This window comes from Aedes albopictus, chromosome 2, assembly GCF_035046485.1.
Source record: "Aedes albopictus strain Foshan chromosome 2, AalbF5, whole genome shotgun sequence".
NCBI classification, from domain to species: domain Eukaryota; kingdom Metazoa; phylum Arthropoda; class Insecta; order Diptera; family Culicidae; genus Aedes; species Aedes albopictus.
This window is the reverse complement of record NC_085137.1, coordinates 412,465,926-412,492,465: the sequence shown is the minus strand read 5'-3', so window position 1 is coordinate 412,492,465 and position 26,540 is coordinate 412,465,926. Positions and strand designations below refer to the sequence as shown.

General features: G+C 40.9%; 1 protein-coding gene across 1 annotated transcript in view; it reads right to left on the bottom strand.

The window, feature by feature from the left end:
* Positions 1-26,540, bottom strand: part of LOC109417953 (D-aspartate oxidase) — a 104,110-nt gene continuing 77,570 nt past the window's right edge. Inside the window, exons 3-5 of the mRNA XM_029869534.2 lie at positions 11,939-12,062; positions 694-839; positions 1-620 (exon numbers count right to left, since the gene is read on the bottom strand). Coding sequence (XP_029725394.2) covers positions 74-620; positions 694-839; positions 11,939-12,062 — 817 coding nt within the window. The 3' untranslated portion in view covers positions 1-73. The remainder of the gene's footprint in view (positions 621-693; positions 840-11,938; positions 12,063-26,540) is intronic.

Below are 26,540 nucleotides of genomic sequence, written 5' to 3'. Positions count from 1 at the left end.
TAGAATAAACCATTTCTTGAACATTTTTTTATTTACAACCTTTTCAAAGATACACCAATAAACCATACCTCACTCACAACTTGCTATTGCTCTTAAGCATATCTGTTACCAACCCAGTGGCATAAATGGCCGTTCCGGGTGAAGTCGTCACACCGTATCCTCCATGTCCGTAGTTGTGCACCACTTTAACTCGTCCTCTCACCAGATCCAACAGTTCCGGTTCCACCCGAACCGGATCACGGTGCGGTCTCAAGCCAACCGCTTCCCTGATGACCGGTGCCCCCTTCAAACTGGGCAGCAATGCCTCACACCGTTCCCGGATGGCAGCCGAGTCGTGTTTGCACACTTCCGTATTGTAACTGTCGTAGTTTCGGCATCCACCGAGCGTTACGCCCTGAAAGCCCGGAATGATATAGGTATCATAATCGGCGTAGAAGGCCGTCTTAACCCAGGGTGCCTTCACTTTGATCACCTGACCACGAATCGGGACCAGTTTATAGTCGGTGCAAAGCTTCTTAGCACCCATACCCGTACAGTTTACGACCACGTCGTATTGGCCGGCCACTTGCTGGAAGGATTCGACCTTCTGCGTAATGATGCGACCTCCGTTGCGAAGGAATCTACCAGGAGAGGGGATGAAATGAATATTTTCAGATCGAAACACAGAACTGTTGAAAGAGTTTCGTAACTTACTTTTTCGTTGCCCATGGTTGGAAAAGTCTGCATTCAGTCAAGACAGTCGTGTAGAAGGAACCATACTTCCAGTCCCCAGGGCAGAGAGTGAGCTCCTGTTCGGTGACTGCCCGGTATACTGGAAGAATCTTCTCGATGTATCGGTTCTACAATAAAGGAGTATTCAAAATAATGATTAGCTATAAGAAAAATCAAGAATGTCAAGTATTAGTTTATTAATTAGTTATCTACAGGGATAGGGTGCGACTCAAAACTCTTTGCGTGCCGCACACGCTGCTACGAGACAGCACAACAAACCAGAAGGAGACGAGTACGTGCAATCGGTTGTGTGTTGCTCGCTTACTTTGCCGCGCGCTGGAGCTCTCCTGTCTCTCACGCTTTGTCGTATGCACTTTCTCGGTGCTTGTCTCCGTGCTTTGCACTTGACTTGATACTACGCATGATTGGGAAAATTTCGAATCAAACGACTCATCACTTGTCAACCCTTGACAAGCTTAACAATTTTGCCGAAAACACAAACTCTTCAATTAATTTATAAAGTGTTTTTTTTTCTGTTTGGTGACAAGCACAGTCCCAAGCACCGTGCATTACTCCCTGCGCCGTAGAGCTAGTGCTGCGGTTTGTCTCTCGTACAATTACGAAAGCTCTCACTCATACGCCTCTTGTCTCTCGGCAAAACGGGAGACAAGCACTTGAGATTGTGTGAAGCACACGCTTTTTTCGCACCGCACGCTGCATGCCGCCAATCCCTGGTTATCTAAAATTTGTGATACAAATTTTGGTAAATTTCTAGACCGACCAGGAATCGAACTCGTCACCCACAACATGGGCTTGTTGAATACCCGTGTGCTTACCGCATCGACTATATGAAGCCCCCTGAAGCTCCCTGAAATCTCTCTAAACGTCTTGAAACCCATTAGAACATCTTCCAGTCGGTTAACTTTTCGATTGACCATTAGCGCATTCGACCATGCAGCGGCGCCATACCGTAATATGGAGACCGCTACTGCTTACGCTTACTCGAGACTATTGGCAATTATCGCCATGCTTGCCCTTTTGCAGGCATATTCTACGTGGCTTCCTAATTTCAGCTCATCGTCGATCATGACCCCCAATTACTTCAGTGATGCACTTGTAGTTGATCACTGCCTTCTGTTCAGACGTGTAGTTGTTCAACACCTAGGTACGTTTTGTGGTGCGCGAGTGCCAACTGTCTCGACCTCATCCAGTCCTCCACTATGCCAATTGCGTGAGTTGCTGTCAGTTCCACTTCCTCTATCGACTCGCCGTATACCACAAGGGTAATATCATCGGCAAAGCCGACCGATGGAAGTGTGAGCCTCAATACACCATCACACTGGTCCAAGGATGAATCCTTGGTACTAATTATAGGTACTTCTAGCTCTTCTCGCCTTCCTCGGTGTCATAGATTAGCACCCTATTCTGGAAGTAGCCCTCCTGTATCCGACATACGCCAACCGGGACTTCTAGGTGGTGTATGGTGCACTCGATAGCGGCCCAGCTGACGCTGTTGAACGCATTGTTTACGTCCAGTAGTGTGACGACCGCGCAATAGCGGATTCCCGTACGCTTCTTTTGGAGCGCTATCTCGGCCGCTTTGGTTATAGCCCTAATAGCGTTCACCGTCGATCGACCCGTCCGGAAGCCGACCTGGTTATCCGAGAGGCCAGATTCATCAGGTTTCGCGGTATAGACCATCAGCCTCGACAGAATGATTCGTTCCAACAGTTTTCCGGCGGTGTCCAGAAGGCCGACGAATCACCAGGTGGCTTCCCGGATTTGGGCAGTAGAACCAATCTTTGCATTTTTCTACCTCTCCGGAAATTCGCCTTTGTCTAGGCACATCTGCATAGCCTCTCTGAACATGTCAGGGTCGTCTTGAAAGCTATTGTCTGGATACCTTCCGGACCCGGAGCCTTGTTCAACTGAAGCGACTTCGCTATTGCAGTAAGTTCGTCGTTCGTCACCGAAGCGACTTCGCTATGGCCGGTTTGGCCATAGGCGACAGGGGCGCATGGTCTTGTATCGTGGCGAGGGAACAGCGTTTCCACGATCTTCTGCAGCATCTCGGGGGAACGTTCTGGGAGTGCTGACGCACCTTTCGTTTTGGCTATGACTACTCTTTAGGCAATAGAAATACACTAGAACTCTAATGGCGCTGTGGTCACATTTAGTATTTAATTATTTTAATAACTTAAATTGCAATAATTTACTATTTTCAAGTGTCCATCTTGTAGAGGACCTTTTGTTATTGTAAACAAAATTAACTTGACACTTCTAGTACCGCTGCTGACGCTGTAAGGGCGTGGCAAACTAGATGTTAGTCACACGAACAGTCGCGACATTGGGCTTCTGTGGCTAGTTATTCTACTCTTTAGGCATTACCCCGTGTTGACTGCCTGACAGATATTTTCAAAGCACGCCCGCTTACGTGCCTCAATCTCTTGATTCAGTGCCAGCTTAGCCCCCTGTAGGCCTCACTTCGTTCCATTCTACCCTAATCGGTGCGAGCCCTTTGGATCCTCCTTCTAGCTCTCAGGTAGTTCTGCGATTTCTGGACACCACCAGTATACCGGTTTGCGTCCATTTCTGAGTAGGGATCGCCTTGGAATTGCGGCGTCACACGCAGGACTCAGGGTTCTAACTAGAGCATCGCTGGATAGATCGTCGGTGTTACCCTCCATAAGTAATTGCTCCACAAATGCCGTCTTATCGAAGCGCGAGGTCAGTTACCTCCGATGGCGGTCGATGACCCCCGCCTGCGGCCGTCTTCCTCCGCGTTCCACTTTCTATCGAATCGCTAGATGGACACTGTGCATGTATCCATAGTCGACTCTCCAATCCAGGCTAGGGTTTAAACCCGGACTCCAGAAGGTCACATCAATGATGGGCTTTGCACCGTTCCTACTGTAGGTTTTTTGTCGCCTACGTTCGTGGCATCCAGGTTTTCGAAAAGTTACAGCTATTTGAATATTTTTTGAGAAGAGAAAATTTAGCCTGTCCCGATCATTTTGTCTATCCCCTGTAGCTGCGCTGGAGAACCTACGCACTCGTGGAATTGTGCCTCGTTTTTTCAGACGGTATGTAGATGACTGCCTGTTGTGCGCGAGAGAAGAGGAAGTAGCAGCAATCCTGAATGAATTCAATGGGTTCCACCAACGATTGCAGTTTACCGTTGAAATGGAAGCTGGCGGAAAGCTGAAGTTTCTGGACATGATCCTACGACGCGAAAACAACACGATCACAACGGAGTGGTTTCCGAAGGATGTAAATGGGAGATATTTAGATTTTACGTCTGTAAGTCCCTTTATGCACAAGAATAACACCATCATTGCCTTAGTAGATAGAGCCTTAAAATTAACACATGCTAAGTACAGAGTAAACACGCTAAAAACGGTCAAACAAATTCTTGCAAAAAACAATTACCCATGTTTTCTTGTGGAAAAAGTTATAAGGGAAAGGCTCCACAAAATGTACAACACGTTACAACAACACAATGCAAATGACACAAACAAATTTATAACTGTACCATACATTAAAGGACTAGGAGAAAAACGTTTCTAGATATCTACGACAGTATAACTTCAAATTAGCTTTTAAACCAATTGACAAAATCAAAGATACTTTATTTACAAAAACCAAAGACAAAATATCAAAAGACAAGAATGTAAATGTTGTTTATGAAATTCCTTGTGGTGCATGTGAAAAGTCGTACATGGTGAAACTAGTCAATTTTTGTGTAAGCGTCTAAACCAACATAAGTATAATGTAAAAACAAAAAACATATCTGGTACGGGATTATCCCAACACACCATAGAAGAAGGACACATTTTCGACTTTGACAAGACAAAAATACTTGACAAAGTTACTAACAGCTACACTAGATTAATTACGGAAACCTTTCATATTAAGATTAAAGGTGATGAGAATGTTGTAAACAAGCAAAAAGACTCTGCAAATTTCAAAACCGCGTACAACTCTATTATATCGAAGCTAAAATCTAATACCAATGACACTTAGAGTAAGGAAACTTGTGTGTATGTATCTATATGTAGTCTAGTGTATTCATGTTTGTAAAGTAATGGTCGTCCAATAGTGAAAAGACGACTAGAAGATTGTAAGAATTTTATTTTGTGTTTTTTATGTGATTTTAAATCAAAAAATATATTTTAGAGTCCGCAGAAGATGGTCGAAGGCCAGTAAAATCGACCGAAACGTCCGGACAATCTGGCAAAACAACAGTTTTATTATTTTTTCGCCGAAAACCAACACATATTCTGAAATGCTTAGAACGCATTGTGGATCATCACATCCGTGATGTTCATCTGGCCAACGTGCCTCTTCATGTGAACCAACATGCCTACCAATCTGGTAAGTCCACTGTGACTCTTTTACAAAAGGTTGTTTACGATGTCGAGAAAGCATTCGCTCAAAAGCAATCTTGTTTTGGGTGTTTTCTTAGATATCGATCGAGGGTGCCTTTGACATTGTGCCTTTCGATGCCATATTGGAAGCCACACGGAGTCATTCTATATCTTCAATGATTTCCAATTGGATTCATCAAATGCTCAAAAACCGATATCTCTTCTCGATATTGCGTCTAGCAGGGGTTAGGAAATTGAGTGTTTGTGGATGCCCCCAAGGGGGAGTCTTGCCGCCGCTTTTGTGGAATCTCGTAGCAGATACGCTATTGAGGCAACTCAATAATAGCGATTTTCCTACTTATGGTTTTGCCGACGACTACCTAGCATTGTTAGTTGGTATGTGTATCACCACCTTTTTCGACCTGATGTAAAGCGCCCTTCAGGTAGTTGAGTGTTGGTGTCGCCAATATGGCCTTTCGGTTAATCCGAGTAAAACATCTATTGTTCTTTTTACGGAAAGGTGAAACCGTAATGGCGTTCGACCTTTGCGCCTCTTTGATTCTGAAATTGATGTGACTGAACAGGTAAAGTACGTTGGAGCCATTCTTGATTCCAAGCTTTCCTGGACACCTCACATTGAGTTCAGAATCAAGAAAGCTTGTATGGCCTCCGGGCAATGCCGGCGAACCTTTGGTACAACTTGGGGTCTAAAACCCAAGTATATCAAATGGATCTACACTACTGTTGTTTGGCAAATATTGGCCTATGGATGTCTTGTGTGGTGGCAAAAAGGCGAAATGAGAACGGTCCAATCAAAGTTAGACCATCTCCAAAGGATGCACTTAATGGCGATGTCTGGAGCGTTCTCTTCAACTCCCACGGCAGCGCTCGAAGTTCTCTTTGACGTTGCTCCACTACACATTCATCTCAAACAAGAAGCACTTTCTTGCACTTACCGCCTACGGGTACTCGGTCTACTAGAGGAAACTCCTGTGAACCGCAGTTCAACACGCACCTCGTTGTTTCCACTTTTGATGAATTGGGACAAAATTGTCCTTGCTCCAAGTGATCTTACAATTGCTTGTAATTTTCCATATAGGACATTTTCCACGAAATTCCCTTCTCGGGAAGAGTGGACATCTGGAAATCTGGAAAGAAGTATTTCAGACGGCATCAAAAAATGTGCTTAATGGCGATGTCTGGAGCGTTCTCTTCAACTCCCACGGCAGCGCTCGAAGTTCTCTTTGACGTTGCCCCACTACACATTCATCTCAAACAAGAAGCACTTTCTTGCACTTACCGTGTATGGATATTCGGTTTACTAGAGGAAACACCTCGTTGTTCTTACTCCAAGTGATCTTTCAATTGCTTGTAATTTTCCATATAGGACATTTTCAACGTAATTGCGTTTCCGGGAAGAGTGGACATCTGGTTATCTGGAGAGAAGTATTTCAGACGGCATCGTATGTTACACTGATGGCTCCCTTCTAGAAGGTCGGGCAGGTGCTGGTGTTTATTCTCGTGAGCTAAGGCTGTATCTGTCTTACTCACTTGGTAGACACTGCACCGTTTTTCAGACCGAAATCTTTGGTCTTATGTGCGGAGTGCAATCAGCACTTCAGCAGCACGTAATGGGCAAAGTAATATACTTCTGTTCAGATAGCCAGGCTGCTATTAAAGCACTTGCTTCGGCAAACTCCAGGTCGAAGATAGTTATCGCTTGTCGAACTCGAATCGAGGAGCTGAATTCAGCAAACGCTGTTCACCTTGTATGGGTACCTAGCCATTCTTCCATCGCTGGAAATGAATTGGCTGATGAGTTAGCTCGCACTGGTGCATCACTTGACTTAATTGGCCCTGAGCCAGCTATTTCGGTATCCAAGTGGGTAAAGCTTCAGATTCACACGTGGGCAGCCACTCAGCACAAACAATACTGGAATAGTTTGGAGTCATGTCGTCAAACCAAATTGTATTGTACTGAGCCATTTGCAAGGGTGGCGAAGTATCTTACAAATCTTGTGTTGTACTAAGGCATCTCTAGGGGTGGCGAAGTACCTAACAAATCTGTCAAAGCAGAACTGCAGCATTCTGGTCAAATCATTAACTGGTCACTGCCGACTCAGTTATCACATGGCGAATATTCAGCAAGCTGATACATTTGCATGTGATAGCTGTGAATTCGATTAAGGAACTTCGTATCATTTGATATGTAACTGTCCAGTTTTTGCGCAACTGCGTTTCCGAGTATTCGGTAAACACTTATTAAGAGAATACAAACCATCATCCATATGGAAAAACTCAAAGGCAGTTTTTTCGCTTAAATTTCGATCAATTGTCATACAAATTTATCACTGCATTCTATTTACCGTCTAGATATCAGTGAAATAATTTTCAATAGTGGCTTTGCGAATTTGAGCGAAAAAACTGCATTTTAAAAGTTAATGATTGCTGATGATTGAATTATGGTTATTTGAGCCTTAAGTGAAACTGACTTCAGAGACCTGAGTATTCAGGATATTCTGTCGTTCTTAACCCGCTGTGGTAAAGAGCTATAGGCTCTCTTTCGCTTTATGAGTTATTACAGTGTCCTTTTAAGGGTGCTGTTTGAACCCATTGTGGTACGCTTATGCGTTACACAGCAAATAATTTTGTAATATCCAGGCGCGTAATTAATGGCGATGTATCCAATTTCGTTGCATCTGTTGCATCGTTTTCCAACAATTATCACACTCACCATGTACGCCCTGGTTGGCACCGGAAAGTGTCAACAAACTCATTTCAGTGGATAGAAGCAGTATCATATTTATCACCTACCTCCTAACTCGGTGAAATAGCCGAGAGGTAAGGGATATGCCTCAGAATCAACGTTTACTTACTTACCGGTCAGGCTAAGGCCGGGGTGGCCTCTGCTGTACATAGTAGCCGCCTCCATTCCACTCGGTCCATGGCTGTTTGTCTCCAGTTCCGCACTCTGCGTAGGGTCCGCAGATCGTCCTCCACTTGGTCGACCCACCTAGCTCGCTGCGCTCCACGCTTCCGGTCAGATGACTCTCGAGAACCATTTTAGTCGGGTTTCTATCCGACATCCTGATGACGTGACCTGCCCACCGTAGCTTCCCGATTTTCGCGGTGTGGACGATGGTTGGTTCTCCCAGCAGCTGATGCAGCTCGTGGTTCATTCGCCTTCTCCAAGTCCCGTCTTCCATCTGCACTCCGCCGTAGATGGTACGCAACACCTTCCGTTCGAAAACTCCAAGGGCACGTTGGTCCTCTGCACGTAGGGTCAATGTTTCGTGCCCATAGAGGACCACCGGTCAAATCAGCGTTTTGTAGATGGTTAACTTCGTGTTACGGCGAACTTTATTCGATCTTAGAGTTCTGCGGAGTCCAAAGTAGGCACGATTTCCTGCCACAATGCGCCTCTGAATTTCTCTGCTGGTGTCGTTGTCGTCGGTCACCAGTGAGCCCAAGTACACGAAATCTTCAACCGCCTCGATTTCATCACCGTCGATATGAATTCGGGGTGGCGGGCGCGGTGATTCCTCTCTGGAGCCCTTTGCCATCATGTACTTTGTCTTCGACACATTAATGACTAATCCGATTCGCCTGGCTTCACTCTTTAGTCGGATGTACGTTTCCGCCATCGTCTCAAATTTACGAGCAATAATATCAATATCATCGGCGAAACCAAGCAGCTGAACGGACTTCGTGAAAATCGTCCCACTCGTGTTTATCCCCGCTCTTCTTATTACACCCTCCAAAGCAATGTTGACCAGCAAGCACGAAAGACCATCACCTTGCCGCAACCCTCTGCGAGATTCGAAGGGACTCGAGAGTGTCCCTGATACTCGAACTACGCACATCACTCGATCCATCGTCGCCTTGATCAACCGTATCAGTATCCGGGAATCCGTATTCGTGCATAATCTGCCATAGCTGTTCTCGATCGATTGTATCATACGCCGATTTGAAATCGATGAACAAGTGATGTGTGGGCACGTTGTATTCGCGGCATTTCTGCAACACCTGGCGGATGGCGAACATCTGGTCCGTTGTAGCACGTTCACCCATGAATCCAGCCTGATATTGCCCCACGAACTCTCTTGCAATCGGTGATAGACGGCGGCATAAAATTTGGGAGAGTACCTTATAGGCAGCGCTCAGTAGTGTGATCGCGCGATAGTTCCCGCAATCCAACTTGTCGCCCTTTTTGTAGATGGGTCACACGATACCTTCCATCCATTCCTCCGGTAATACTTCCTCCTCCCAAATCTTGGCAATGACCCAGTGTAGTGCTCTCACCAGTGCTTCTCCACCGTATTTTAGAAGCTCGCTTGGTAGTTGATCTGCTCCAGCGGCTTTGTTGTTTTTCAAAATCAGCGGCTTTGTTGTTTTTCAGAATCAACGTATCAGTGTACGAATCTATGCCAATATTTTACTTATATATGATTCATCAATCGTTCCGGTTCTAGCGATTGCTAGACTCACTTTCAAGCTACGGAGGCTAATTTGCTGCGTGGAAAGGATGTAATTTGTAAAGTGATGTTATATCACAAGATTTTTTTTACTGTGTAGTATCCTCTTCCAGGGTACTTTTCCTATTTCCCTACCTGTCCTTATCCCCATCCTTATCCTTATTTCCTTCCTTTTCCCTCAGGTAGATGATGAAATAGGCTAATATTTTGGCGATGGCACAAATGCCCCAAATGTCCCAAATGGAGGATAACGTGCCTCTGGAGCCGGCCTTCTGATACCTGAAGCTCGATGATTTTGCCAATCGCTCCCCAGCGGCAGGCCTTACCATCAACGTCAACAAGACCAAATCGTTGGATGTAAACAAGGTCAACCCTTCCAGCTTTACGATAGCTGGGCAATCAGTGGAGAATGTTGAAAGCTTCCAACATCTTGGTAGTCAAACGGCACCAAGATCTACAAAGGTGTACGGACCAAGAAGGCGAGGGCTGCTTTTGCGAGTGCGAGTTGTAAGGAAAAACAACCAGATCAGTCAACGCACCAAAATCCGAATTTTTAACACAAACGTGAAATCTGTGCTGCTATACGCCAGTGAAACATGGTGTGTATCAGTGTAGAGCACTCAACGGCTGCAGGTCTTCATCAATAGATGCCTGTTGTATATAATTCGTGCAAGGTGGCCTCACAATTGAATTTCCAACGTGGAGCTCCATCGTCGATGTCATCAAAAGCCGATAGCGACAGAAATTCGGGAGCGAAAGTGGAGGATGGTCGGCCACACTCTACGCAGGTGCGGAAACGAAATCTGCAAGCAAGCGTTAGATTGGAACCCAGCAGGAACATCGCAGCAGAGGCAGACCCAGAGGCTCATGGCGGCGCACCTTCAACAACGAAATCAAGCAAGTCGACAAAAATTTGACCTGACCACATGTCAAGGCGATGGCTAGCAATCGCCCAGGATAGAAATTTTTCAAATCGGCCCTCCGAACTCGACGAGAACAGCTTTCCCGGGAAGCTTACCAGCCTAAGTACAACGATGGAGGGTGTGCAAATGTATACCCAAGTGCATTCGAATTCCGACGGGGACTGCGAATTGGAAGGTCCAACTTGGAAGGTGTTATACGATGAGCCGGGGTAGGCTCCTCACGAAATCCGGCCAATTGGCTTCTTTAGCGGTGTTGAGATAATTCCATATTCTGAATCTGCATGCGAAACTGAGCCGAAATCCAAATTTTCATGAATTTTGGTGCCCGGGAACCTATTTAAAAATCAATTTGAAGTTTGTATGGGAGCGATTTGTCGAATCACCCCTCGTCGCATTTTGTACTGGGTGGAGCTGCCAAACAGTTACCCAGCTGTCAAAAGGTGATTTCAAAAAATCTCTTTAAAATTGATCTTAGGTACCAAAATAAAGTTCTTAAAATCTGAAAAAAATCATAGTGGCTCAGAAAAAGGTGCTCTTTCGTATAGAATCAAAAAATCGATACATTTTTCTTAATTTAAAAACCCAATTTCTCTGATTTGCGGATGACATTGTTATTATTGCCACAAATTTTGGAACGGCTGCAGAAATGTACACTCGCCTGAACCGTGTAAACTTGGAGTGCTCGAGAGTCGAGAGACAAGTGAATCACGAATTCGCTGCACTGTACGGCAAACCTGAAATCCTGAAAGTGACTGAAGCGAGTGGGTGCGGTGGGCAGGGCATGTTGTAAAATGCAAGACTACAACCCTGCAAAGTTGGTGTTTGCTTATCGTTTGGCACAAGAAGACGTGAAGCGCAGAGAGCACGATGGACGGATCAAGTGGAAGGTGATCTAGAGCGTTGGGCGTGAAGGACGTTTGAGAACTGCATCTGCAGCAAATCAAGCACTATGGGCGCCAAATTGTTGTCTCAGTGTTATCATAATTTTTATGTTGAACTAAATAAATAAATTAGTGAATTGAAATGCTGTGAAATATTCAAATGCATCAATATTAATTAGTTGTATTATCCAATTTTGCTGCAACCCCAACCACACTCCTTTGAAGCAAGCATATTCTCTCTTCCGTCTTTTGATCGCGTTCTGCAAGCAATAAAACCCCTGTGCTGTTGACCCAGTTTCCTTGCAGCAGACGAAGCTGATTGACATTCGCTTCCTTGATTTACATAATTCACTCAAGTGCCGGTGAAGCCCATCCAATAAAATTATCCCCGCGTCGTCGTCGGTGATAATTCTACCTCGGCTTCTACAGTCAGAGTACCGCGAAAAACGTTCCTAACAAGAGCCGCCCAAAAAGAAAAACTGCTGACTCAACAGCTTGTTCTGTTTCAATCAGAATGGATGAAAGAAACCCAAATGTGTAGGGCCTTGATGGGAAAAGAAAAAGGGGGGGGTTACACTTACCCTCACAATCGACGGATCCGTGCTGGAGAAGATGTACGCGGAAAGTTGTGCCACACCGGCTTCGGAGGCGTCGGCCGTTCGGCGAATCTCGTCCCAGTAGAGGTACGCATCGGATATCCACTTCCTAGAATGTCGAAAGGGATGGTGAAAGAAAACGGGGTGAAAATCAAAAATCAATGGAAAGCCTTTAATCTGTTGGTGACTCGGCTTACACTGTAATGGAGGAAAGGTGTAGAAAAATTTGTAAGTGCTGCGTGTGACAGATTTCATTTAACATGATGTATTATGTCTTTGCAAGTGAACATTTGAATATGTTCCCATCTTAATCAGACAGAATTTGCTTTAATCGAAAATTTGAGCAGGATTTGAGTAAGCTGATGTATTTAACACCCAAAAGGCCAACGTCATTTTTGGCATCAAATTTTTACATTGAAAAATTCATAACTCTGTTGAATTTCAACCAATCGTAATGAAATTTTGTGACAAGATCCAGTTTTTATTCTAGTTTTGATAAAATGGGACAAACAATTCAAAATCCGGATTGTTCCGGAATTATTCCGGATTCCCTTGGGGTACCAACGTTATGCCATTTGGGGTATTTGTATCAAAACTATTTTTTTCTCTATGAAACTACTTTGAAACATTGGGAAAAATTAAAACCTTATCGAATGATGATGATTAACCTGGGCTTGTTAGGGGAATATCTGTAAATAAAAAGAAAATCGGGTTAAGTACGGTTCCTTTTAATTCCACTAAGAATTTGCATCCTTTGACAGATACGTATTTCGACCTCAACTGTAAGGTCGTCTTCAGTGTCTTGTACTTGACTCGACTCGTATCGAAATACGTATCTGTCAAAGGATGCAAATTCTTAGTGGAATTAAAAGGAACCGTACTTAACCCGATTTTCTTTTTATTTACCTTATCGAAGCTGATTTGATCTGTAAATTTTTTGAATATTTGGAGTTCCTCTGGATGTTCCTAGACTCTCTGAAAGGTCCCCGGGGGATTCTGTAGTAGAGGCCACTTGCAATTTCACTCCAAACCATAACATGCGACAGCTCTTTCTTCATGATTTTCCGTGAATAGGCTACTCATGGCTATAAAAAGAGTCATAGACCACATTGGGCACTTCCGGAACCTCCGGGGTGCCCTGGCGGAACCTGTAGTGGAGGACACATGCATTTTTACTCAGAAATATACCGTGCGACAGCTCTTTCTTCATGATTTTCCGTGAATAGGATACCCATGGCTATAGAAAGGATCATCGACCACTTTGGCCACTTCCGGAACCTCCAGGGTGCCCTGGCGGAACCTGTAGTAGAGGATACATGCATTTGTACTCAGAAATATACCGCGCGACAGCTCTTTCTTCGTGATTTTCCGTGAATAGGACATCCATGGCTATAAAAAGGGTCATCGACCACTTTGGCCACTTCCGGAACCTCCGGGGTGCCCTGGCGGAACCTGTAGTAGAGGACACATCCATTTTTTCTCCAAAATATACCGTGCGACAGCTCTTTCTTCATGATTTTCCGTGAATAGGACCTCCATGGCTATAAAAAGGGTCATAGACCACTTTGGCCACTTCCGGAACCTCCGCCCAAGCAACACACATGTTATATATTAGTCACGACAGCGCAAGTTTTGGTTGTATAGAAGTTTAGTTGACGTTATTTTAACACAATGTTAGAATTACGTGAAATTAACTTCTATACAACCAAAACTTGCGCTGTCGTAACTTTAATATAACATGTGTGTTGCATGGGCGGGGTGCCCTGGCGAAACCTTCAGTAGAGGACACATGCATTTTTTCTGCAAAATATACCGTGCGACAGCTCTTTCTTCATGATTTTCGGTGGTTGAGATTCTCATATCTATGAAAAGGGTCATCGACTACGTTGGCCACTTCCGGAACCTCCAGAGTGCCCTGCGGAACCGTAGTAGAGGACACATGCGTTTATACACCTAAACATATCATGTGGCAGCTCTTTTTTCATTATTTTCGGCCTGTGGAATTCTTATATCTACAGCTCTTTCTCTAAAATTTTCCTGGATAGCAACAGTTTCGTTACATCGTGTTCCATTGGATGATTCGCATGCGGTGACTATGGCTGGAACCGAATTCAATTGAGAACTAAGGAATTTTCGTTGTATTTGTGCAGGACAAGTTTTACGTTTTAGTTTCCTCCTTACAAGTACAACGTATGAAGATGTTTGCAGAGTCTTTGTGTTTACTCTGATCACGAAAGTTGGTTCCGCAAGTTTTTAAGAATATCCGGAATGAATAATATGGTATCCCTTCGATACGATTTGAACTGATTCAGATGATTATTTATTTAATTGTACATAAATAGTGAAATATAAACTGGATAAAGGGATTTTGTAAGCAAATTCTGCTGCTTGTTTTGATAACTTTGGAATCTTGAATTCAAAAGATGTAACCAAATGTTATCCGATCATCTATTTATACAATTTGAGCAAAATTCGACATTTTCTTCACAACGCCCATGGTTTGAACAGATGCATCGGTTAGACTGATAACAATGAATCGTTGTTTTACGGTCCTTGCTTCGAACACACAAACTGCATCGCTGTTTTTTTTTAAGTGAGACTGATGATTTTGGTTTGGTCTTCAGGACAATCATTGCAACGATACACAATCCTTTTCCCTGTTTGATGCAAACTAATTGAGTGCAATCTCAGCATGTAACAAGAGATGCACTAAACTGACACACGTGACACTTGCCAAGTTGATCATAATTGGACAAGAAGGTGACCGTTGCTTTTTGTAGATCTGCATGATGCCCCTTACACTCCTATTATAGGAATCTCACGCTTATTAGCTTTTAGTGTGCCAACACTTGTGAAGCCTCGTGCTAATAAATCTTCACAAAGCTCAACAGACGTAAAAAGTTATCGAAGAACACTCGATACTCTTTATTTGAGTACTTTTCCACCATTTGTAGTACTACTCTTCTTCCTTGTTTCTTCTCACAAGTACTTTCGACTTTTCCTATAAATAATTATGATAACACGTACATAATTATAATACATACAATACATACAACGTTGTTCATAAAAATAGCAGTGATAGCCGTTCTCCATACAACATAGCCAACTTTGACATGCTGTATCTTTGTTATCCTATGAGCGAATATAGTGAATATTGTTATCAATCTATGTACAAAATCTGAGAATTTTCGAAGGTCGTGGTAAAAAGTTAAACTCAATGTGAAATCGTTCAAAACAATAGCAGTATATATAAATTAAAATGTAGCTTTCGCGTGGAGAAGCAAACAATATTTTCAAATACTATTCGAACAGTTTCCGCCTTGGTTACATGTTAAGTTTTTTCTCTATCGATTTGTGGAATGTATTCATGTCTGATCTTGTTCTTATTCGAGAAGAGAAATTGAGTTTTCTTTTTTGTTATGTTGGCTCTTAATTCAACCTTAATAATAACAAACTCAATTATCAAACGAATGATAACCTGTTAACAGAACTTGTTATCATTTTGTAATTCGCCTTTGCTCGGGTAGAATGTGTCTTATACCAACAGGGTTTTCATAACGTAAAGTACCGACTGGCAAAAAAAAACTTTTTTTTTTTATTTTTGCACATCCATATCTCAGCAGTTAGTGAACCAAATTTCAAACTTTATACGTTATCGGAATCCTACACTATCCTAGAAAGGTTTAGTGAGAGCCGATTGGAATTTCATGCAGCTTCCGGTGAGAACCAGGCGAATACATTAGTTCCACATTTTTAACAAATCGTAGTCCTGAACAACTTTGCCAAAGATCGTACCTTCCTATCTGGCTTCAATTTCGTGCTATACCCACCAAAGTCGAACCGGAAGTAACTATGTACGCTAGCGCCACGTGGTGATGAAATTTGGAACTATGATATTCATCACCAGGAAGTGGTTGTTGCTCTGAACAAGTTTGTCGAAGATCGTACCTTCCTATCTGGTTTCAATCTCGTGCTATATTCCACCAAAGTCGAACCGGAAGTAACTATGTACATTAGCGCCACGTGGTGGTGAACTTTAGAACTATATTCTTTATGACCTGGAAGTACTCGTAGCCCTGAACAACTTTGCCGAAGATCGTATCTTCCTATCTGGTTCAATCTCGTGTCGTACCGGAAGTCGCTATGTACACTAGTGCCACGTGGTGGTCAAATTCGGAACTGTGTACTTCATGACCAGGAAGTATTCGTAGTCCTGTACAACTTTGCCGAAGATTGTACCTTCCTATCTGGCTTCAATCTCGTGTTATATCCCGCCAAAGTCGAACCGGAAATAACTATATTCATTAGCACCACGTGGTGGTGAAATTTATAACTATGCTTTTCATGACCAGGAAGTACTCGTAGTCCCGAACAACTTTGCCGAAGATCGTATCTTCCTGTCTGGCTTCAATCTCGTGCTGTACCCCACTAAAGTCGAACCGGAAGTAACTATGTACTCTAGCGCCACGTGATGATGAAATTTGGAACTATAAAATCCTTCACCAGAAAGTGGTTGTTGTTCATCTGAAAAGCTTTGCCGCCCGAGCAGAAGGGAATATCAAATTAATAACTACGAAATCACAAAACCTGTTTTTATATCTTGTTTTGTTATTATTGAATTATCAAGGCATTACGTTTCCATAACACGTTTTGTTGGACAATCTTATTTTGTTATGACCAAGCAATTGGTATGCAGCCCTTAAATAACATTTCAATATTACATTCTGTTGTGGAACAAGTTTGGTTATTATTGTATTATTGAGAGTGCACAAATACTTTATGGTATTGCTATCTAAACTAAAACAAATTTTGAAACAAAACCTACGTCATTCTACAACGTTATTTACAGCATTTTAGGGAAAGCAACTGCATATTCACTCATCAATTTGTCTTCCTCTTCCATTTATCATTACATCTAAACTGAGACAAAGTGCATGCCCCATATCATTAGCTAGTATTCCGTGGGAAAAAGTTTGCATAATGCACCAGAAAAACTATTTAACGATTTTTTCAAAAGTGCGCAAAGTTAGGCCCTAGGTGCGCAAAGTATGGTACGCTTACGGTATCACATTTGATAAGAGGTGTGGTATATTACGTGACATGGAGGTGCTGTAATGTGTACAAAACAAAGTCCCTGCTGGGCGGCGCGAGGTTTTGCTAAATTTCTGAAATTGACTGAGTTGTAGCTGAAAAGTACCCAAAATACCAGCCACTGCCCAAGTGGCGCAGTAATATCGGCGTTGTTGTGGAGTTAGCGTATTGAAAAGATGTGGTCTCTCGTGAAACATGCTTCGTAATTACACTGTTGAAAACGCTTTGACATCCACGTGCAGCACAACAGAACATGTGCTCGATGAACAAATTGAGATTTGAATTATGAAAATGCTACGGTCAACCTTGGCTTGGTCAGCCAAAGCAAAATCAAGAAATTGACATTTACCCGATCAGAAAGGCATAACAAAAATGTAACAAAATTATATCAACGGTTGATAGATATATCACCGTTTGTTATATTTAGATATATTTGACAAAAATGATATGAAAACCTGATTAAATTATATCAGAATTATAACAAGGTTAGTTATAATACAAATAAGTTTATTTGGATCATCTTTATATGAACATTATAACAAACTCAGTTATAGTTTTGAAAATGCAGTTTATGTCAATTTACAATATTTTACAGGTGGTGTTTGGTACGCAGTTACGCCGCTGTGTGGTGCTACTGTGCTTGTAAAATACAGTAGTTTTAACAAGTTTGAATCAACGTAGTTAAAAAAAATAAGAAATGAGTATCCCAACAGTTGCCATTGTAGGTCAGCCTGAGCCACACTAGAGTATTAAGTGAAATTGAATGCCCAACGTATGCCGTGATTTACCCTCTTAAGATGTTAGATTTTTCAAACCACGATGACGCAGTGAACGTTCAGCGTGCCTGTCTGGGTCATATTGACCCCAACATCCTATTAGGGTTGATGCAACTCTCAAACGGTCATATGAAGTGATATGATAAGTGAGGCAACAAAATGGATATGAAAAGGATGGCTTTCATTGAAACTGTTAACATTCCTGAAGTAAGTTTCACAATCCTCCATAGGTTTTGCAGTTTGTAGTCCCATTCAAGATTATTTTCATAAATTATTCTGAAATTAGAAGTTTTATCATTGTTATTGAATTAACATGATACAACTGGATCAATTAGCAAATTAAAAACACCTTAGTTTTTGAAGAATTGATTGATAACAAATTATTTGTGGAACTTTGAAATTTATATCTAGTTTCGTCACATCATGTCGTTAGTCACGTTTCATTACCATGCAATTCGTCCATAATAATTCCGTAGAAATACAGCTTCTTATCATCTGCAAACATGTGGATACACCCGATTCTTTTTTGCACGGGTCTGGTTTTTGGTATAACTTAGTCATTTTTAACCGATTCTCATGAAATTTTGTACACATGTAGACAATAATATTACTATCCGTGTACAGAATTTCATGAGAATCGGTCAAAAATTAACTGAGTTATAGCAAAACCCGTGCAAAAAAAAGAATCAGGTGTATTATGTACATACTTTCAAAGATGATGGAAGGACGTTGAAAAATAAGGCTTACATCAATGGTCCTGAAACTAGCAGAAGGCTATTTTTTTACCAAAATGTTGATGGACATCGTCATGCATTTTGAGCAAAATTCGAAGCAAATACCGAGTAGGTGCTTTCGACTAGTGGGGGAATTTCTTGTTTAACTGCTGAAAATAAAAACATTATTTGAGATCACGAGGCAAAGCGAACGAAGAATTGCTTTAGTATGTTAATTGTTGTGTTGTATCATGTAAGGTTAAATATGTGCTTTAAACACTTATTTTTAATTTCACAAATTTGACAATCTCCAGAAATGCACACTAACGCCACGAAGCGGTGACATTTCCAATCACAAGACTACTGCATAACTTTGCCATAGGCAGGAACTTCCTTGATGGTGAGGAACATTAGATAATTATTTAATAACACATGTCAAAATGTTCTAATTTAATTACTCGCTTGCACCAACAGAAGGTGAAATACCACTATTTTCACTGTTTAAGAGCCATTAACTATCTCTACAACTTTGATTAAGATACGACACCTATTTCTGGTCTGAATCATGAGATAAAGCCAAAATGCTGAGCAAATTCTTGAGTACCAATTATAACTTAATTATATCCACTTTTGTTATTATATCCTCAGATGACGTCATTGCGATCAATTGTATCAACAACACTTTTATGTGACGTCATATTTTCTCTCCCATGTACGTTGGACAAATGAGTCTATTTATAGACCAGCCGCCAAAACGAAGAATTACTTGATCATATACAACCCTACACTTCAAGTGATGAAATAGCCTCATTGATAAAGGCGCCGGATTTCAGATGGAGGCTGGCGTCCTTGGTTCGATTCCCGTCTGGGTGAGGGTTTTTTATATACTACGTGGGGCAAGTTTTTTATACAAAAAACTTTTCGCTAAAAATAAATAACACTCTAAATAAAAATTACCCAAAAAATGAGTTAAAATTGACCCAACTAAATTTTTACCCAATATTTTTATATCTGATTTATAACAAAATGTGTTATAATTTTTTGATCATTCCAATATTTATTATATCTCACGATGTTATAAATTTGTTAAAATTGTATCAACACCTGTTATAATTATGTTATGGCTAGAGTAATTTCAGTTATATTTTTTGTTATTTTAACACCTAACCGGCGAATTTTATAACTGATTTTGTTATTAAAAATCTTTGAAATAAATAACTCAATCGGTTATAATTTTGTTATGCCTTTCTGATCGGGTATGCTTCGTAATGATTACTTTGAAGTTAATACTTTGGGCCTAGGCTGGGCAGATATGCTATTGGTGATTTGATGGTGCATGAAGAAGAAGAAGAAGAACGATGGTGTTTTGAAAAATCCCATCCCTACCACACAGGAGAAGATTTTAAAATGCCTCTATAAAATCTAAAACAAAATCTAATTAAAAACGGTTTGATGTACGGTGTAAGACTTTGGACGGACTACATATTGAACGTATAAATTTAAATTTAACATTTTTTTCTTGGTAAGGTACTTAATTTGTACCAATCACCAATTGGGTTTTCAAATTAAGAATAATATATTGATTTTTTGATTTTATTCGAAAGAGCACCTTTTTTAAGCCAGTATGATTTTTTTCAGATTTTTAAAACTTTATTTTGATACCTAAATTCAATTACAAAAAGATTTTTTGAAATCACCTTTTGACAGCTGGGCAACTGCTTGACAGCTCCGCCCGGTACGAAATGCGACGAGGGGTGATTCGACAAATCGCTCCCATACAAACTTTAAATCGATTTTTAAATAGGTTCCCGGGCACCAAAGTTCATGAAAATTTGGATGTCGGCTCAGTTTGGCATGTAGATTGTGAATATGGAATTATCTCAACACCACTAAAGAAGCTGGTCTATGGAAAATTCCACGTGTATGGCAATTCAGGTTTTTTCTTAACTCACGATAACCAGATCGGTTCAGTCGGATTTGTTGTTGATGGAAAAAATAAATCTGGATCACATGAGATCAATATTGTCAAAATCGGAGAAAATTCATCGCAGATATAACCATTACATAGTTTACCTTCTTTATTTTATTGTCTGCTGTTTCATATTATGAAGTAAAAAATAAAGGCATTGCAACTTCTAGAAATTTCATCAGACTCTTCCGTATTTTTTATTTTATTCATTGCTATAATTTGAGTTTTGGGTAAATATAGCATCATAGCTATTGATATGTTTATCTTTGTGTTAATTTCCTTCTTTCAATATCCCAGTCCCGTTACGGTGCCAAATTCCTATCACTTTTCTACGATTCCCAATTCTTATAGGTTAAGTAAAATTTTACCTTCAAAAAGTGATACATCTGCAAATGAGTTTTTTTATCTCAAAATTGAGTAAACTTAGTTGAATTTATATGTCATTTTAACAGTACTGCTAATCTAACCTCTAATTATAACGTCAAAAAGTACCGAACAGACTATGTATTACGAAGTAATGAATGTTAGTGAGAGTGGAGATAGCAAATATGGTACCTACTAAATAATTCTAATCAATAAAAATGTCAACTATACAGACAATTCTGCTCAATTGATGATTGCATTTGTCTATTATAACTTTTTTCTTTCGATCTATTATTATTCGATCATATATTGTTTGACATTATGTCATAAATATCTTTTTTCATTACTAAAAATAATCTAAAACAGAATAAAACTAAACAGCATCTGCAGAAGTAATCATATCGGCATATGATATAATTACCTTTTACCTTCGCTCACGTAGGTACATGTATAATCGTCGTTCTCACAACGCGAACAAAACAAAAAATTAAAAAAAATCATCTCCGTCTGGAAAGAATCTTTGTCACCGCCAAAATGCACCCCATGACGAAGCTCAATCATAAATAGTCGACTAGCAACTTTTTTGTCGTTCTCTTTGTTCCGAAACAGCCGACGACGGGCCATGCGAACGCCACCACTGTTATTAGTGTTTCAGTGCGCATGTCTGCGCACCGCGATAGCGCTGTTGGTAAGAGAGAGAGGTTCATTGTTTGATCTTGCATTCAAATCTCTGTCTATTTTTGTCCTGCGACTGGCAAACATGAAATGGGGGAATGGGGAAACTGGCAATACGTAGAACCAGTAAAGCTTCTATCGTCCCACACTGCAAGTGCTGTGATAGCCTCATTGGTACAGGCGACTGAAAATTTACGATAGCAGGATTGGAGGTTCAAATCCCGTGCATGTTTGTAAGTTTTATAATGAATTCGAATTTTTTTTTATGTAACCTGTTATTTTCTAAAAATAGAATAACACACTTAAAATAATTACCCAAAAATGAGTAAAAAAAGTTAGTTTTTACCCTAATTTTGCTTTCGAAATGTTATCAATAACTCTTTAATATCAAAATTTGTTATTGAAATATTTCCCAAATTCACTGTTATTAAGTTGTTGTTGCCACTAACAAAACATGTTATTAAATTGATTTTTCAGGAACAAATTTTTGTTATGTGACTTGTTATTTTGCCGCTTATGACAGCCAAGTTTATAACTCAATATGTTATGTTAATAACATGAAAATTACTAATTCCGTTATGCAGTTATTTTGCCAAAATAACGCATTTTGTTATGCTGTTGTTTTTCTCTTCTGCTCGGGCGAAGACAGAATGTTGCTATCTTGTCAAGGTTCCGAGAGAACTCGCAAGCTCAGAGATTTCCAATCTGGGTCACGGGCCATGTCAATTTCTCACGAATTCCGAGTGCCATGAGAAAATAAAAATCGTTTTCAGTTCTTGTTGAAATGCCGAAGCAATTATTACAATAAAGAGGCGTTGTAAAAGTAAGTGGTTCTCAAGCTGGGGTTACGGGCCATGCTGATTTTGCAAGAACCGATAGTCCGAGTATTACGAAAAAATAGTGAAGCACTACAAATGCATATTAAAATATAACATCTTGTAGTGGAACCTTACAAATGCGTAATAAATTAGGACATCACACTTGAACAAATACATCACAAAACATATATTTTGCCCTGTTACCCTATTGGATAACAATTTCCGATGACAGCACGACGAGGTTTCATAAATGTTGTTGGTCCATCAGTCAATCCTGTAATCATATTTTGTCTGGCAGTTTGCCTTTCGTTCGCAGCATTAGTTGCTTTCATAGCTCGATTTTTGCCTAGAAATTTCTAATCCAATAGGGCATGCCGATTCGGGTTTCATCACTAAGGTTCTATAACTTGAAATCTGTGCCAGGGAAAGGTTTACATCTCTAGTACTTAATCGCGGCCCGAAATGGCCTGAATGTTGGCAATCGAAATAGGATTCTGCCATTCTGCCAGAACCCTATAAATGTGCATTAATATTAGAGGAATATTTACAAGTTAAAATAGCACATTTAACACATAAATAAAACTTGTAATACGAGGAGAAAGTGTGAATGTTTTTAAGATCCTACGCCTCAAGCCCCAGAAACGCCTTCTAGACCCCTGGAGTTGCTGTTGAAACCCTTTGAGAATCCCTGAAACGCCCCATGGACCACCTGGAACTCCCTGAGAACACTTGAAATGACACGGAGGCACCTTGAAACACTCCTGAGATCCCCTGAAACACTCCTGAAACCCCTGGAACCCCCTGAGAATCCCTGAAATGACATTGAGACCCCCTGTAATGCCACTGAGGCCTATTAAGACTCCATGTGAATCCCTACAACCACCTGAGACGTACTGAAAGTCCCGAAAATTAGTTTCATTTCTTTCTCACACCTTTAGTTCTTGAGAAATTCGCGTGGCCTGTGACAATTAATTGGAAACCACTGATTTTGCAGCACATCTATATTGAAGATACTCTCTCTTGCGATGACCAATCCGAAAAGCATGCATGTCCACTTCTTCCTAGCATTTTAGATTCTTGCGAAATTCTTGTGGTCTGTGAACCCAGATTGGAAACCAATTTTGCAACACAACTATATTGTGATCTGTGTTCTGTGAGGCGTAAATCGAAAAAAAAACATATTTTCATTTCATCCTCAAATTTATAGTTTTTTTTTGAGAATTTTGCGTGGCCCATAACCATGAATTGTAAGCCACTGATCTTTGAAATGCATCTGTATTAAAGGTACTGCTCCTTGAGATGAACAATCCGAAAAAAATGCACAACTTTTTAGCACTTCCGATGCTTCAGAAATTCCCGTGGCCCGTAAAGTCATATTGGGAACAACTGCTTCACTATATTCAAATAAGTTGATCCAGAGTCATAGAATCCGAAAAACGTGTTCATTTTGTCGTCACACTTGCGGTTCTTGAGATATTCACGGGGCCCGTGATCATAGATTGGAAACCACTGATTTTATAACATATCTATATAAGAGATACTGATCCTTGAGATAATCAATCCGAAAAACATTCGCACTCCTTTTTAGCAATTTTGGTTCTTGAGAAATTATTCTGGCCCATGACTTCAGACTGGTAACCACTGATCTTTACAATACAACTACATTGTGATAAGTACTTCCTGAAGTGCAGAATCCGAAAAACTTTTTACTTCATCCTCACAGCTTCGGTTCTTAAAAAATTTGCTTGGTCCATGACCGTAGGTTGGGAATCACTGAACTTAGCAAAACTGCTAAATTATTGATTGTAACTAAATAGCTTATAACCTTTTCACAGGTTAGAAACTTTGTTATTTCGATGCATTCTTTTAGATCCTAAAACTGCACAAAACAGCCACCAGAACTGCAATTTCAGGCCACCATCTTGGATTTTCATCCACCATCTTGGATATTTTAGTCAACATATTTGGTCTCCGGACATCTTCCCCATACCAAATATATCGATTCTGCGTGGTTTTAGGGTCTGTGTCAATTGGCGAATTAAAATTAATTTTTGCTTAAATTTGACAGTTCAACACTTAAACTTGACAGTTCTCCTAAGAAAATAATTATCGAACTGTCAAGTTTAAGTGAAAATTAATTTTAATTCGCCAATAGGGTCCTAAAATTAAAGACGAAATCTCGCTTATATTGAATAATACGATCAAGCATGGTATTCTAATTGAAATTGTACTTTACTCGAACTTAAAAAACAAAGGAATAATGAGAAAATTCGAAATAAGTAAAATGGTAAATAGTTCTACTTTGACATTTGAGGTCTACCTTGTGTGACTGAGCTCGACATTTTTCGCACTGGGATTTCAAAAATGTTTCTGTCTGACATACACGGTGAAAAAAAATCACTCAAAGTATGTGGTATAAGCTAGGGACGAGACAAAAGGCTAAAAATATAAAAATTATATATTTTCAACTACGGTTAATAAAAACGTCAAAAATTGAGTAAATATCTACTCTTGAACCATATATTGTGGTTTAAAACAAGAATCCCGATAGGACTTTTCGGGCCCGTATGAAGTTGATCACCAATATCAACTTCTTTTCCCGATCAGCCTAGATAGCTGTGTAGTGTCGGTAGCGGTTAGTTCAACTGGCTAAGAATAGCACTACGGACCGCCTGTTCCAGTGGTAGGAATCCACTAATCAGGTGACCCCTTATTCATGGTGTTATGCGGCTTTATGCTTACCGTGCCTAGGAATGAATGGCTAGGGGGGTCTAATAAAAACCTAACCGCAAACGGAGCCTGTGGAGTACCAGGGCACCCTCCACAGTATTTGCCCTTACTGTGCTAACCGGAGCAATAGCGCGGTGGACCTTGTGTTTCTCCGAGACAATCAGCTGCCCTTCTTCAATCTCATACTTGAGGCTGAACAAGGGCGGGATTATGAAGATGTTATTAATTAGTTTAGATTTTCACCTATATGGTTTCGCATTATGCGTTTTACACAGTGTATTCTGTGCATCCTCGCCTTTGGCGCACTCAATTCGATACCGATCTGGCTTTATTGTTGCTGTTCTTTTTTGTGCTGTGATTGTTAAGAGTTTAATTTTGCCTAGTTTGGGTAGTGGCTACGGTTAGGATAGCTCAGATCAATCTTCAGCACAAAAGAACAGCAACGATCAATCTTTGTAGACTTATGCAAAATGGTACAGCCCAAGTGGCGTTAGTCCAAGAACCTTACTTTCGTAAGGGGAATTTCTATTTAGGAAACCTTGTGAATCCGGTGTTTGCTACTTTCAGTAAAAATGAAATGGCAAACTCACGTGTCATGCCTCGAGCATGTGTGCTTGTCAACAACGCAATCGTTGCTACACTCATCTCTGAACTAACTACCAGAGATGTATGTGCTATCATAATAGATGTATCTGTTGGAAACCTCAACAGGAAATACGTTTATTGTTCGGTTTTTTTTTTTTTTTTTTTTTTCCTCCCCTGTTGGGGAAATTAAGCCACTGCGTCCAATAGGCTGAACTTTTGTGGCATACATATTGTTCGGTTTATTTACCGCATGATGAACCATCCCCTACGGATGCTTTCAAGCAAGTCATTGCATACTGCACTTCAAAAGGCCTTCCGCTAATTGTTGGTAGTGATGCTAATGCTCACCATATAATCTGGGGCAGCTTAGACATCAATTTGAGAGGCTCCAGTTTGATGGAATACTTGAGTAGTACAGATCTTGGATTACTTAACATAGGCAACCGCCCAACCTTCATGGTATCTGGTAGAGAGGAAGTGTTAGACATAACGCTTTGCTCTAGCAGAATTAGTCATGAGCTGACCAATTGGCATGTGTCAGATGAAGAATCTTTATCTGATCATCGTTACATCTTGTATGAACATGTGAATTTTACTTCGCAAACTTTGCGTTTCAGGAATCCCCGGTCAACCAACTGGGATCTCTTTACCGATTTGGTTGCAGCCAAATTTCATGGATACTCACCATCAATTGACACTCCAAGTGATTTAGATGATGCCGTTGATACTACAACGGCCTTCATCATGGAAGCTTTTGAAGAAGCCTGCCCTCTGCGGTCTGTGAAGACCACAAGAGGAACCCCTTGGTGGAACTCCGATCTGGCGAAGCTCAGGAAACAATGTAGAAAGAGTTGGAACAGACGACGT